At 54.7% G+C, this 16,059-nt stretch overlaps 1 protein-coding gene across 2 annotated transcripts in view; it reads left to right on the forward strand.

Moving 5' to 3' along the window:
• NOLC1 (nucleolar and coiled-body phosphoprotein 1) overlaps positions 1 to 16,059 on the forward strand; it is a 429,768-nt gene that overhangs the window by 289,325 nt on the left and 124,384 nt on the right. For both annotated transcript variants that reach the window (XM_078643222.1, XM_078643221.1), the window contains exon 4: positions 1,141 to 1,275. In XM_078643222.1, the coding sequence (XP_078499348.1) occupies positions 1,141 to 1,275 (135 nt within the window). The remainder of the gene's footprint in view (positions 1 to 1,140; positions 1,276 to 16,059) is intronic.

The raw sequence follows: 16,059 nt of genomic DNA on the forward strand, positions 1-16,059 counted from the left end.
ATTGGACTGCAGAATTGGCTGAGGAGGTTTCTGACGAATTATGGGAGTATTGCTGCCTGCAGACCTCACAGATCTCTTCAAGTTGTAGGCTCTGAGTCATACGCTACAAATTTTTACATCGCCTATACTATACCCCGGCCAAGAAATTTAGGTTCCAACTAACTGACACTGACTGCTGTGAAAGGTGTGGGCAGCCAGGGGCTGACTTTCTCCACTTGGCGTGGGAATGTCCAAGGGTGCAAGAATACTGGGAGCAGGTTAATGTGGCATTGGAGAAAAGGACGGGCTGTATGCTGGTGAGGGATCCACGGGTGGCACTTTTAAGCTACACTGCGCAGATACCCAAGCCACAATGTAAATACCTGGCGCTGTCCTTTTTGTTGGCAAAGCGCAGCGTAGCATGTCGCTGGGGTAGAGGGAGGGCTCCAAAATTCAAGGCCTGTCTGGGAGACTTACTTTACTGTCAGGAGCAATCCACCACTTACGCTGAGACACTGCCACTAGCCTCTAGGCCTAGAGATATCTGGGGCCCACTACAAAGCTATCTTCTTCTGGGGGTTGTGGAAGAATCGGACGCTCCTCTTCTAGAAGCTGCTACTTAATTGTGTTGCTCAGACATTCCTTGTGGACATTGCCTTTCCCAACTGGCATGGATGAATGATAGTGCCTTAAAACGATGTCACTGTGCACGGTCCCTTCTTGCCTCGCTATTCCTGTAAGTCCATCTCCTAAGTTGCGCCTTGATGTATTACGTAAAGAGTTGTTCCTTTTGTGTGTATTTGACTATGCCTACACAGTCTTTTTATGCATCTGCCTGTCCCACTTTTTTTTTATATTCCATGACCACCTGTCATTAAGATTTATGTGCAAAGATCCACCTGATTGCTATGCTAGAAATTGTGCATTCTCATCCAGTACCATGCAGTACCTGATGAAGTATGTAACGTTCATGGTCCTTGGAAATACGTCCCTTCAATTTCTTAATCGTTTTTTGGTTTTTTTCATGTTTCAATGGCAATGTCATGTTTGTTACCTCAGATGAAAATACAAAAAATAAAGTTGTTTTTTTTTTTTAAAGTATGTGACCGCAACATCTTGGTTCTAAGGCTTTACCCATGATTGCCTTGTTTTTCTTTTAAGATTCCAGTTCAGAAGAGTGTGAAATCAAATCCCAGTCCTCATCAAAGTCTCTCCATGCTAAGGCCATGGTAAAGCCAGTACCCAGGAAACCTACGAGGCCAAAAGATGTCTGCAGCTCTTCTGATGAGGATACAGGTATATGGTTGATCATGTTTTATTGAGGAGAAACTGGTTGAAGAATTGTGCTGTAATTTTAATCTTTACTATAAACTTCTAAACTTGAATATCTGTTTGATTTGTGATATATCTGCGAGTTTGAATATGTTGGAGTCTGTTGTCAGACCATTTACACACAAAAGGATCCTGACAAAGGGAAACTTTTATGATCATTCAAAAATAAGACAGTGCAGCTGTCCTTGTGTGGTTTAAGCATTGCCTTGTAGAATCTTTTTGTCTGCCATCTGAAGTCATGGAAGTCCTCTGGGCGGCTAGAAAATACACTGTAGAATCCATTTATGCTTAACACTGGAACTATTTATTTTTATTTGGTACTCGCCTGAAGTCTTGAACCTTTTAAATTCATACCTTTTGATGTTACATGGTTTGCACTTTCTCTTCCCCTGCAGGATATAGCAGTGGCTTCTGTCAAAAGCTACTTGGCTGATCTATCAGCCTTTGTGGGCCCCCCTGACCAGCCGTCCTAGTTACTCCGCACTAGTGGTGCCTTTTCTAAACGGTTTATTTTTACTGGTCTCTTCTCACTCTGTTTATTGTTCCTTAGTCTAATCTGAATCTTTGGTTGCTCTTTTTAATGGCACCCTCATTTAAGCAGATGCACAGTTGCCTGGTTTGAGTTCTCATTTTTTAAATTGGTGTATTAAGGCACTGACTACAGCCCATTCAGTCTTTGAACTTAAGGCCCTTTCGGTTCAACCTCCATTCAGTTTTTTGTACCCTGATGAATTGGGTCGTGTACCTGTCCATCTCTTCTTTCAAAATGGGAATCTCACATGGGTCAGTTCTTGACCATTACATCTTTCTTCTCTCCTCCACATCCCACCATAGATGAGCACCTGAAAAGCTATGATACAAGCCCCGTCGTGGTCTACTGCACCAAGCAAAGGAGACATAGTCAAGTGTATGCTCAGCCCTTTATGGATTCCAAGAGTGGGTTTTAAGAGTGTGCTAATAACTCATGATCTTGTCTACTCTGTCCACCATGCACTGATACATAGCCTCAACTGTATCCATAGTTTCTACAAGTCTAGCGAAAGCTTTATGCTTGTGAAATAATGTTTAAAGTGTGTGAATTGGGGCACGTAACTCTCTGAGTTCTTTAGATAGTAACGATATGAAAGGGGCACATTATTTTGCATAAGTTTCGCACTTATGATCTTGCTCTAGAGATGGAGAGATGGGCGTTCCGTGGCTAGGGTCGCCCAGAGTATGTAGCCAAGCCGTATGATCTGGCACCGTAGAAGAGCCCCAGTTTGCCAGAATCACTTGCCGCACTGGCAAGAACACCAAAGCCATTTTGCTACCACTCTGAGAGCGCAGGGGGAACGTTGGTGCATTTGATAGCCCTAGCAGTGTTCGCCTGGAAACGAGGAATCTCCATCTTGAAGGCCGAGTCTGTCGTTCAGCAACTTCTCCCCAAAGCCGTGAGGTACCAATATGATGTGACCTTAAACGCAGACTCGGTTCCGGCGGTGTTGTGACAAGTATGGTGCGCCCCATAATGAATATTCGCCCATGGGGGGGAGGTGGGGGGGGGGGGTGGAGCGTGCTCGCAACAAAAATGGCCCCCAAAAACAAAAGCTCTGCGTTGCCATCTATCTATCCTACATGAATCCTCCATCTGCTGGGTCAATCTGACCAGATTTGTGCTGCAATGAACTCTACAGCGACTCGGGCACCTGGCAAGCGGTCCCCAAACCTTTTACACCCGAAACTGAATGAGCAGACCGCTGCGGCCGGAGGCACCATTGCACTAGGCTGGAATCCCCGGGCTGTCGTAGTGAAGTGGCGGCCGGCGCACTACAGAAACGTTGCCCAAGGGCGCGCAGGGTGCCGGAGTGGTCGCGGCTTATCTGGCGGAGATTGGTGTTTATTTCGATGAAGTCCCGAGAGCCGAGCGTTGGTGTCGGGCTGAATTTGGTGACTCTGCCGAGATGTGGAAGGCTACGCTGTGATAAGGAGTGAGGCCGCCCTCATAGTGGAAATCGGCGCCTATTCCAGAAGATCGCGCCTTCCCGTCGTTACGGTGAGTGGGGCTGCTGGAAGTGTGATAGCGAAAGCGTGAAGCGCTGTCCGTCTCACTGTTGTCAGGGACCGTGTGTTGTTGGGTCCGGGAGTTGTCAGCGTGCAGCTGCAGTACTGTGTGTGTGTGCGTGTGTCTGTGTGTGCGCGCGTGTGTCTGTGTGTGCGTGTGTCTGTCTGTGTGTGTGTGTGCGAGCGCAAGCGCGAGTGTCTCTCTCTGTGTGTGTGTGTGTGTGTGTGTGTGTGTGTGTGTGTGCGCGTCCTGATCCATTGTGACTGAACAGCATGCCGGAATTGGAGCGCGTGTTCACGCGCGCGACCTGATCCGATTCTGGCATGCTGCGCGTGCCCATCTCTTGTCTCCTGGGAAGCACAGCCGTTAGCTATAGGTCTCGCGGCGAGACAGCGCTTCGCGCTGTAATCGCCGGGACTAGACCTAACTAAGTGAAGCGGTCCACTGAGTGCAGGTTGTCCATATTCTGACTCGTAACCTCCAAGTCCCAATCTGAACTGCTGTTAGTAGGCATCGTTGCTTTCGGTGGGTCCTCTCACTCCCCAGCACACTGTAGGGCTTTCCCAGCCCCACAAAACAGGCCAGCGCCTTCTGGAGGAAACCAGGTAAGAGAGGGTGACCTCGAGCCGTGCCTTTCTTCTGGCAACTGCAAGGGCCCCTCGCATGTGAACCAACCTCTGCACCGTTCGTCAGGCAGGCTCCAGCGTTTATGATCCTCACCGGGTGCAAGCCCTCCGCATGTACCGATCTGGCTGTGGGCCTACGGATCTGCAAACAGGGCTTTCTCTCTCCCAGGTGCAGTGGTAAATCTCTTGATGCCCCCTTTACGTCGGGCCACTCAGCTTCTGTCGAGCAGGGCTGGGCTTCGAGATTGCAACTCCTCTTACTACGCTGCACGGGCATGCTGCCCCGGGCCTCTTCGCTATGCCCTGCCTGCAACTACTCGCTCCTTACTTGTGCCGGTCGGGCCCCTCCAGGCCACGGTCGCCGTTTTTCTGTCAAAAAATGCAGACCTGCACAGACACTTAAGAGAGAATTTAAAGACAGATAATGGAGCCTATATCCACAGGCTACACTGTCCAGTACTTCAACTAGAAATTCCACCAAAAATCCACAAACAGCACAGCCTGTCCAGATTTCTCCACAGAGAAAAACTTTCCTTTCCCAGCAAAATCCTCTGGAATGATAGAGAGGAAGGAGTGGACAGACCAGCCCCATAGGCTGCCATTATGTGGCTCAGAACAGGATACTGTGCCTTTAAGAAAACTTTCCAGAACTCTCTCAGTATCCCAGAATGCACAGCAGGTCCCTTCTACTTTCAGTTCTTTTTTCCGGCTCCTGCAAGCAGGACCCTGGAGCATTGAGCTCTCCCTTTCAAGAGTTTATTTAGAGATTTTTTACACTTTTCAAGTGTTTGAGTGCTTTCATTTGAAGTACTTTGGTGTTTTCTTCCTTGTGTGTGTCTTTGTGCATTCTTTTATTTGTCAAAATGCCTGCTTTGTTTGACAAATGCCCAGAGTGTCCGAGGAAGAAGGCCAAGTCGGACCCACATGAGGTGTGCATCGTCTGCCTTCCCTCATCTCATGTCCCAGAGGAGTGTGGCATTTGCCAGACCTTATCCACCAGGACCCTGAGAGAGAGGATGAAGATCAGGCTCCAAGGCCTGGAAGATAGAAGACTGAAGGCACAAGATGGGTCTGGGCATACTCCATCTGCCCATGCTGAGGCCTCTGGGGGCTCCCCAGAGGCAGGAAGACAAGCAAACGTCCTGGTTCTCCGCCGGCGTCGATAGTATAGACAACGGCATCGAGAGGGATGACAGCAGTCTGTTCCCCGTCTCCCCAGAGCTCTGGGGCAAAGCGGCATCGACGTTCTGGGGGCTGACTAGGCCGCCGTCGAGATCACCGTTGACTGAGTCATCGGCGTCGTCGCCGAGTCATCGACGTCGAAAGAGTTCGGCCCAGCGTCGGCGCTCGCCGTCGAGGCGACACCGCTGTTCGCCGTCGGCGAAGAGGAGGAGGTCGGCGTCGAGGAGAAGGCGTTCGCCGTCGAGGAGAAGGCGTTCGCCGTCGACGAGAAGGCGTTCGACGTCGAGAGGACGACGTTCGACGTCGAGAGGACGACGGTCGCCGTCGAGAGGACGACTGTCGCCGTCGAGGAGGTGGCGTTCGACGCACAGGCGAGACTCGACGATGGCGCCGGTCGACGTCGAGACGATGTTCGTCGACGTGGAGACGACGATCTTCGACGCCAAAGAAGCGCAGAAGGAGTTCTGGCGCCAGGAGTCCCTCTGGGTCCGCTGGGGCGCTCCGGCGATGTTCGCCAATAGGAGACACTGCCTCTCCATCGCCTCAGCCTAAGAAGAAGAGGGAGTCACCGGGCTCGGTGTACTGAGGTATGTACACCTTCTAAGCCGAGGTCGCCTTCCCCTCCTCCTCCCTTGCCCAAGGAACCTCCGCCACGGAATCCCACTCCGCCTCCGCTTCCACCACCAATTCCTCCTCATGCTCATCCTCTGCTTCCGCTGCCTACGGCTCCGCCGAGGACGGCTTCACTACCACGGTACCCGACGCCGCCTAAGGGGACTCCTCAGCCGAGGCTCCCGGTCAGGCCGCAGTCGCCTACTCCTTTGAGACCTGCGGAGTGTCCGAAGCCGAGGAGATCGCGCTCTCGCTCCTGCCGGAGGGAGAGGTCGCGGAGTCATCACCGGTCGTCGACAAGATCGAGGCGACGCCACAGGAGGCGCAGATCAAGATCCCACACAGACTCTTCTGGGGCCAGGGACTACTCGCCGACTTTGTCGGAATGACCTGGGACGAGGGTTTCGCCAGTTGACGACATTGTCTCATTCCAAGATGTTCTACTGAGGGGTGCGGCTAAGTTGGGCATCACGGTGACCGTGCCCACGCCCGCGATTTTCGAGACACTACATAAAAAGCACCTGTCTCGACCGTTGCTGCCGCTAGTACCAGGATTGGTAGAGCCCGCCAAGGAGTTGTTTCTCACTCCGGTGGTGACAAAGGCGGCTCCCTCCAGACTCCTCAAGAAGTACCGGGCGCTGGATTCTGACCCGGCTTTTCTCAGGATGGATCCGACACCGGACTCGGTCATAGTGACAGCGGCTAGGAAGCAGCATGCCACCACCCCGACATCTACAGTACCTCCTGATAAGGAGAGCCGCTGGTTAGACTCGGCGGGCAGGAAAGTCTGTGGGACGGCGTCTACTGCAATGAAGGCTGCAAGTGCCGCGGCTTTGCTAGGGCGATCCGATCGTGCCCTATGGGAGTCCCTCCAGCAGTTAGCTGAACTCCTTCCTTGAGAGAAGAAAGAGGACTTTCAGGAGATCCTGAATGAGGGGTTATTGGTGTCGAACCAACTCATCAGCGCGGCTGCTGATGGGTCTCTTCTGGCGGCGCATGGGTACTGGCATGGTGTCAACCAACGGCGCCATGCCTGGCTTCGCCTTACATTTCTCAAGCCAGAAGCTCAACAACGGGTGGCCAATCTGCCTTTCTCGGGGGAAACTCTATTTGGCAAGCATGCGGACGATGAGATGGCCCGCATGAAAGCGGAGGCCGAGACTCTGACGGCTGTCGGGTTGGAGTAGCCCAAGGAGAAGAAGACCTACCGCCCGTTCCAGAGACTGTTCGGGGCACAAGGCAGAGGGCGAGGGCAGTCTTCGGGACAGCAACAGCAGTTCCGGAGACCCTTCCAGAAGCGCCAGAAGGGCAGAGGCGGACAGCAGTCCACAGCGGGGAACAGAGGCCCGGCTGGGTCTAGGCCCTGAGCGGCTACTTCCCCTGCATCCGTTACCCACTCCGGTGGGGGGAAGCATTCAATTTTTTCGGCTGAGTGGAGAAAAATTACTCCGGACAAGTGGGTGCTGAATATTGTTTGCAATGGATACAGTCTTCGATCACCAGCCCGCCTCCAGCAATTCCTCCGGTCAGCTCGCAGTTTCAGCTGCGCAAGCTCCAGGCGGAGGCCGATACCCTGTTAAGGAAAAGGGCGATAGAAGACGTACCTCTGTCTCAAAGAGGAAGAGGTCTGTACTCTCAGTTCTTTCTGGTTCGCAAGAAGGACAAGAACGAGTTCAGGCCCATTCTGGATTTGCGACAAGCAAACAAGTGGATTCGCAGAGAGTAATTTCGCATGCTGTCGTTGCATCAGATTTATCCTCAGCTGCAACAGGAAGACTGGCTATGTGCTATAGACCTACAGGATGCGTACTTCCATGTGCCGTTGCACACAAACACAGGAAGTTCCTGCGATTCCAAGTCGGCTCCAATCATTATCAGTACACAGTACTGCCATTCGGGCTGAAGTCTGCGCCCAGAACATTCTCGAAGTACATGGCAGTGGTAGCTGCACACCTGAGGAAGAACAAGGTGTTTGTCTACCCGTACCTGGACGATTGGTTGATCAAGGCCTCCTCCTTCTCGGAAGCTCAAGCGCACTTCCAGAAGGCGTGCTTTCTCTTGAACAAGCTGGGGTTGCACATCAACATGTCCAAGTCTGTCCCGACTCCGGTCCAGTGCATACAGTACTTGGGAGCCTCCATCAATACGCTGTCAGCAAGCGTGTCTCCTTCGGAGGAGAGACGATTTTCGCTCCTTCGGAACGCTCATGCTCTTATGACCGCTCCATCTACAATAGTGAGGACGTTGTCTTCTCTACTGGGGTCGATAGCCTCTTGTATCTTCCTCACGCCACACGCACGGCTGCACATGAGACCATTGCTGGAGTGCTTGGAGGATCAGAGGAAAGGGTCTTGGGACGACAAGATACGACTGTCTCTGCATGCTCTTCAGTCTCTGAAGTGGTGGAGTTCAGCGGAGAATCTCCTTAGAGGGGTTCCCTTTGACAAGGACATTCCCACACAGACTATCGTGACGGATGCGTCTCTCCACGGCTGGGGGGCGCACTCCAGAGTCTTACAGATTCAAGGAACGTGGTCCCCGACGGAGTCCACGTACCACACCAATTTCCTGGAACTCAGAGCTGTGAACCTGGCACTGAAGGCCTTTCATCCGTCCTTCCAGACCAACTCTCTGCTTGTACAGACGGACAATACAACCACGCTGTATTACCTCAACAAGCAGGGGGGGCTCGAGATCACGCACTCTGTCACAGGAGGCGCAGGCTATCTGGTTCTGGCTTCTAGCCAGAGGACTGACGATAACGGCTACACATCTACCAGGTGTGCAGAATGTTCAGGCGGACGCACTGAGCAGACTGATTCAGGAAAACCACAAATGGGTCATACACGACGAAGTACTAGGAGACGTCTTCGCAAGGTGGGGGACCCCAGACATAGATCTGTTCGTCATCGCCGAAAACAGGAAATGCCGAAACTTCACCTCCAGGTACTACCAGCAGGGGACGCTGGGGAATGCGTTATGGATCAACTGGTAGAACAGCTTTCTGTATGCTTTTCCACCCATTCCCCTGATTCCGGCGATGCTCATCAAGCTGTCCCAATCCAGGGCGCGGATGATCCTGATTGCCCCGGAATGGCCCAGACAGTGGTGGTTCACGGACCTGCTTCACCGGTCTCTCCTTCCTCACATACGGCTGCCGTGCCGGCCGGACCTTCTCACGAAGTTCGGGGGGGGGCAGATGGTGCACCCCAATCTCTCGTCTTTGAGTTTGGCAGCATGGCTCCTGAGATAGTGCAATATGGCCATTTGAATCTACCAGAAGATTGTATGGACATACTGAAGGAGTCTAAGCGGCCTTCCACTAGGACTTCCTATGCTTACAAGTGGAAGAGATTCTGCATCTGGTGCAAGTCCAAGAACTATGATCCAACGACATGTAAGGAAGATGTTATCCTTCCGTATCTTCTACATTTGGCGCAGTCTGGCCTTAATTTCCATTCCATTAAGGTTCATCTCGCTGCGCATACTGCCTACAGGAAATACCCTTCACAGACTTCCTTCTTCCAGATCCCTGTGGTCAAGGATTTTTTGGATGGCTTGAAGAAAGTGTTCTCTCCTGTCCGGCTTCCTTCGCCTTCATGGGAATTGAATGTGGTGCTGTCCAGATTGATGAAGGAGCCTTTTGAACCTATTCATAAGGCTTCATTGCAGCACCTGTCCTGGAAGGCGGCGTTCCTCGTGGCCATCACATCGGCCCGCAGGGTGAGTAAAATTCAGGCGTTATGTTGCCAAGAACCTTATACTGTATTTCATGCTGCTAAGGTTGTTATGCGTACTCACCCTAAATTTCTTCCAAAGGTTATCTCTGATTTCCATGTTAACCAGACCATAACTTTACCTACATTTTTTCAGAATCCTTCATCTCCAGCGGAAAGGTCTCTGCATTCCCTGGATGTTAGGAGGGTGTTGACATTTTATCTGGATAAAACCAAAGATATTTGTAGGTCAGACCAATTGTTTATCAAGTATGGTTCAGTCAGGACCGGTCTTGAGGTGGATTGTGTCCTGTATACAATTGTGTTACCAGAAGGCTAATAAGACCTTAGGGGGTAAACCTAAGGCTCATTCCACCAGGGGCAAAGCTGCCACGACTGCTTTGCTACGTAATGTTCCAATTGCAGAAATCTGCAAGGCGGCCACTTGGAAGTCGGTCCATACCTTTGCTAAGCATTACTGTCTGGACACTGATGCCAGGACAGACGCTCAGGTTGGGCAGGCTTCGCTGCGAAATCTGTTCGCACAGTAGTTGTTATTTCTCTTCTCTCCACCGCCGCTTTGGTGTGGGGATGGGCTTGCCATTCTATTCACTAGATTATGACTATACACAGAGATCCCCTACTACAGAAGGAGTAGTTTCTGTCCTGTAACTCCAGATCTGAAAGAAACAGGTTAGTATTAGATTCCTTACCTTAGAATATCCCCAGGCGTCAGTCTGGATCCGGAAACTTTTGCGTAGCAGTACCCCTGCGCGTCGGTAGGCGTCGTCTGCAGGCGTCCCCTGCGGCTCCGCGTCGTCGGCGTCGTGCGCCGTGATGACGTCGCTGGAGTATATAGACGCCGCCTCCGCGCGCTGACATCAGTTCTTCTTTTTTCCGCGCCAGTTAGCGCAGATCCGAAGAGCAGTACTCCGGTCTTTTGACCTAAGTTTTGTTAACTCTAACTCTTTCAGGTGCCGGTAGGATGCCCGGTTTTAAAAGTTGTGACGGGTGCGACCGCCTGATGTCGGTCACCGACCACCATCGACTCTGCCTCCGGTGTCTGGGCGCGGACCACGACGTGGAGTCCTGCGTCGACTGCCGGGCCTTGACGAGTAAGGCTAGGCGGGAGCGGTCCCGCAAGCTACTCGAGCTCCGGGTGTCGGCCCCGCGTCGAGAGCGGTCCCGGTCCGGACGGAGGTCGAGGGAGCGGTCGAGAGAACGGTCGCAGAGCCGCCACGAGCGCTCCGGAAGTCGTCACCATTCCTCCGGTTCCTGAGGTAAGCGACACAAGAAGTCGGGGCGTCGTCATCGTACCCCCGACTCCCCCCGACGCCCGCGTGATGCGGCCGGGGGTTCGGGTGGCCCCACCCCCGCGGCCCCGCGTGGGTCGCCGACGGTCCCTGGGGAAGGCGCGTCGCGCGAGGAGATTGAGGAGTTCCTCATGGCTATGAGGGCGCTGTCTCCTCCGGCGGGGCCTACGGCGCCTGCGGGCCCGTCGGTCCCGTCTGGGGGCCCGAGCGGTTCGGGTGCTCCTGCCCCGACGCCGCCGGCGGTTCCGGCCCCGGCGCCGCTGGGCCCTTCAGGGTCGTCGCCGGCTGGTCAACCGGCCTCTCCGGCGCCGATTCCATCGGGGCAACCCGTGGTGCCGCCTCCGCGCGGTGCCGTGACTCCGACGCCGGTTCCGGTCGGGGCTCCGGCGCCGCGCGGCGCCACCCCCATTCCCTCTCCGAATCCGGGCGCGGAGTCGGACCGGCATCGTCCGACGCCGAGTCCGGCGCCGTTGGGGCCCCTTGGCTCCGAGGAGCCGGTCTATATCGTTGACTCAAACTATGGCGATGAGGACGATTATGGAGAGGGTTGGGAGGGGTCTGAGGACCCTCTGTCACGAGACTGCCAGTACGACGTGGACTGGACAGGTGACTTGGGTGATGCCAGTGGTCTGGACGAATCGCCTAACCCTGGGTTTGTCTCGCCTCCCACTGTGGCGTCGGAGGCTGGGGCTGCCTATTCGGTGGTACTGATGAGGGCTGCCAAGGCCTTGAACCTTGAGCTCCCCGTCGCTAAGGTGAAGCCTAACATCCTCACCGAGGTATTCAAACCGCAGTCATGTCCACAGGAGCCTCTGCTGCCGTTTAATGACGCCTTGACGGATGTCCTTTTGGGCACGTGGTCCAGGCCCGCTTCCGGTGCGCCTGTTGATCGGAACGTTGCCAGGCGCCACCGTCCGTGTTCGGACGACCCGGCCTTCCTGTCCACCCATCCCTCCCCTGAGAGTCTGGTGATCCAGGCCTCCACTTCCCAGTCCGCATTTCCGTCGGCTCCGCCCGATCGGGAATCTAAGCGGTACGACCAGTATGGCAAGAAGGTCTTCTCGTCCCTGAGTGCCGGACTGCGGTCTTGCAACACCGCATGCCTCTTGGGCCGCTACACCCACTCTCTGTGGGATACGGTCGCAGAGTGCCTGCCGCAATGCCCGCAGGAGGTACGGGACAAGCTCGGCCAGGCTATGGTTGAAGGCCGGGACGCGGCGAGGTATTCCATACGGTGTGGTCTTGACACGACCGACTCGCTGGGCAGAGCGATGTCCACGACGGTGGCGATTCGTCGCCATGCTTGGCTGAGATCCGCCAACTTCTCGCCGGATGTCCAGAATGCCCTGATGGACATGCCATTCGATGGCAGTCGCCTGTTCGGCGACAAAGCGGACAACGCGCTTGAGCGCTTCAAGGACTCCAGGGTCACGGCCAAGTCCTTGGGTCTCTCGACCCAGCCCCAGCAAACGGGTTCGTTTCGCTCCTTTCGTGGCCACGGAAGGGGCGGTCCCACACGGGCTGCCAGCCACGCACCGCAGAGCGCTCCTCAGCGCGGTGGCGGCCGTGGATTCCGCCGTGGTGGCGGTCGGGGACGGCGGCGAGGTCAGTCCACACCTCCCCCCGCAGCAGCCTCCAAATCCTCCTAGTCCGAGCTTTCAGGCCCATGTGACGCCAGTGGGTGGCAGGGTTCGCCATCACCACTCCCGCTGGCGCACTATCACATCGGACAGGTGGGTGCTGCAGCTCGTCCGAAGGGGCTACTCCCTCCCCTTCGAGACCACTCCTCCAGCCATGCCACCGCAGAACCACCGTGTGTCGGGGGACCACTTGACACTTCTGCGGGAGGAAGTTACGGCCCTCTTGGCCAAGGGGGCCATCGAGCGCGTTCCTGGGCCAGAAGTAGGGTGTGGTTGCTACTCCCACTACTTTCTGGTACCCAAGAAGGACAAAGGGGGCCTACGTCCTATCTTGGACCTACGGAACGTCAACGGCTTCCTCCGGAAGGAGAAGTTCAAGATGTTGACTTTGGCTCAGGTCTTGGCTGCTCTAGACCCACAAGACTGGATGGTAGCGTTGGACTTGCAGGATGCGTATTTTCACATCCCCGTCCTGCCGGCCCACCGGCGTTACCTGCGGTTCACGGTAGGCCACGAGCACTTTCAGTTTATCGTGCTCCCATTCGGCCTTACCAGCGCCCCACGGGTGTTCACGAAAGTGATGGCGGTGGTCGCAGCTCATCTGCGCCGGTTAGGGGTTTCAGTCTTCCCTAACCTCGACGACTGGTTGTTGAAGGCGGGCTCGCCCCAGACAGTCGTCCACCACCTTCAGGTGACGGCAGACCTCCTGCACGAGCTGGGGTTTTCCATCAATGTGCCGAAATCACACCTGTGTCCCTCTCAAAAGCTCCTTTTCATCGGAGCTGTTCTCGACTCGGCGCAGTTTCGGGTTTATCCTCCGGAACGGCGGGTCCGGGATATTCAGGCCTTGATTCCCATCTTTCAGCCGTTATCCCGGGTCTCGGTCAGGTTGACGCTGCGGCTTCTGGGGCTGATGGCCTCCTGCATCCTTCTGGTGCATCACGCCAGGTGGCGGATGCGGGCTCTGCAGTGGGACCTGAAGTTTCAGTGGGCCCAGCATCAGGGCAACCTTTCCGACCATGTCCTGATCTCGGAGGGCACTGCGAGACAGTTGCAGTGGTGGCTCCAGGACCGCGATTGTGTCAGAGACAGATCCCTCTCCCTTCCCCAACCGGAGCACGTGGTTGTGACGGACGCGTCCCTCCAGGGCTGGGGTGGCCACTTGGAAGAGGCGGAGATCAGAGGCATCTGGTCTCCGGCGGAGTCCCGGCTCCATATCAACATGTTGGAGCTGCGGGCGATTCGCCTAGCACTGAAGGCATTCCTCCCCTTTGTCAACGGGAGTGTAGTGCAGGTGTTCACGGACAACACCACCGCCATGTGGTACTGCAACAAACAGGGCGGTGTGGGGTCGTGGACCCTTTGCCAGGAGGCCCTGCGTCTCTGGCAATGGCTGGAACGTCAGGGCGTGACTCTGACGGTTCAACACCTGGCAGGTTCTCTGAACGCCAGGGCGGACGAACTCAGCCGTCGGTGCTCGGTGGATCACGAATGGCGTCTGAACTCGGACGTGGCGAAAGGCCTCTTTCTGCAATGGGGAGAGCCTTGGTTAGATCTATTCGCCACAGAAGAGAACGCGCAATGTCATCAGTTCTGCGCGTTGGAGTTTCCAAGACGGCACTCGCTCGGCGACGCCTTTCGGCGCGGGTGGAGTTGCGGTCTGTTGTACGCCTTTCCGCCTATACCACTTCTGCCCAGAGTGCTGAAGAAGATCAGGCGCGACCGGGCCCAAGTTATCCTTGTGGCTCCGGACTGGGCTCGAAGGTACTGGTATCCCGAGCTACTCAGCATGTCAGTCGGTCCCTCGATCCGCCTGCCCCTTCGGGAGGACCTTCTGTCGCAGCAGCAGGGGACGGTCCTCCACCCGAACCTGTCCAGTCTCCACCTCCATGCTTGGAGATTGAGCGGCGACAGTTGAGGCCATTTGACTTGCCTCCTGAAGTCTGTGATGTGATTCTGGCAGCCAGGCGTCCCTCCACAAAGTCGGTATACGCCTGCCGGTGGAACAGATTTGTGGCATGGTGCACAGCAAAGGCTGTGGATCCCCTTTCTGCCCCTCTTTCCGAGGTTCTCCTCTTCCTTCTTTCTCTTGCCCAGCAGGGCTCTGCTCTGGGCACTATCAAGGGCTACCTTTCTGCCCTTTCCGCCTTCTTAAGGCTGCCTGATCAGCCATCTTTGTTCAAGTCCCCTATTGTACTGAGATTCTTGAAAGGCATCACGCACATGTATCCACCTGTTCCGTTCGTGATGCCTCAGTGGGACTTGAACCTGGTTCTGACATTCTTGATGTGTGCTCCCTTTGAGCCGCTTCATTCCTGTCCTCTCCGTCTTCTCACTTTAAAGACGGCCTTCCTGGTTGCCATCACCTCTGCCAGGAGAGTGAGTGAGCTCCAGGCTCTTTCTGTCAAACCTCCTTTCTTGTCCGTTCATCCTGACAAGGTGGTTCTTAGAACTAGACCTTCTTTCCTGCCCAAAGTAGTTTCTGCTTTTCACATAGGGCAGTCCATCACCTTACCCTCCTTCTTCCCGCCTCCGCATCCTTCAAAAGATGAAGAGCGGCTCCATCGTCTGGACCCAAAACGTGCGCTTTCATTTTATATGGATCGCACACGCCAGTTCCGGGTGGATGACCAACTGTTTGTTGGCTACGTGGGTGAGAAGAAGGGAAGGGCGGTACAGAAACGAACCATCTCTCGGTGGGTCGTCCTGTGCATCAAAGCATGCTACTCTTTGGCTCGGAAGGAGCCTCCTGTTGGGCTGAGGGCCCATTCCACTCGGGCCACGGCAGCTACTACTGCCCTGGGCCGGGGAGTCCCTTTGCGGGACATTTGCCAGGCGGCTACGTGGGCCTCGCTGCACACCTTTGCGAGGCATTACTGCCTGGACAGTCAAGTCCGGAGGGACGGCTTCTTTGGCCGTTCGGTCCTCCAGGATTTTCTGGTGTAGGATTGTCTTGGTTCGCAGACCCACCACCGGGGTTGGTATTGCTGGGGTATCTATTCTAAGGTAAGGAATCTAATACTAACCTGTTTCTTTCAGATGAACAAGTTACTTACCTTCGGTAACGATATATCTGTAAGAAACAGTAGTTAGTATTAGATTCCTTACCGCCCCACCCATCCTCCCCGTTCTGCGAACTGATACCTAGGGTTAAGGACATCCCTTTCAGGGCCCTAGTTTCACATGGCACCAGTGTTAGTTCTCACATGGCTCTGCGTGTTCTGGCGCGGAAAAGCTGTGTGCAAAGAACTGACGTCAGCGCGCGGAGGCGGCGTCTATATACTCCAGCGACGTCATCACGGCGCACGACGCCGACGACGCGGAGCCGCAGGGGACGCCTGCAGACGACGCCTACCGACGCGCAGGGGTACTGCTACGCAAAAGTTTCCGGATCCAGACTGACGCCTGGGGATATTCTAAGGTAAGGAATCTAATACTAACTACTGTTTCTTACAGATATATCGTTACCGAAGGTAAGTAACTTGTTCTTCTGTAGTAGGAGTATTTCTGTTATAGTCATAAGCGCCCGCCCTCCTCCCCGGTGGAGAAAGATATTCATGTAAGGAATGCTACAGGTCTGGCGTGTTACGCCTTCAAAAATAACTGAAAGTAGAAGGG

This window comes from Lissotriton helveticus, chromosome 5_1 (genome assembly GCF_964261635.1).
Source record: "Lissotriton helveticus chromosome 5_1, aLisHel1.1, whole genome shotgun sequence".
NCBI lineage: Eukaryota > Metazoa > Chordata > Amphibia > Caudata > Salamandridae > Lissotriton > Lissotriton helveticus.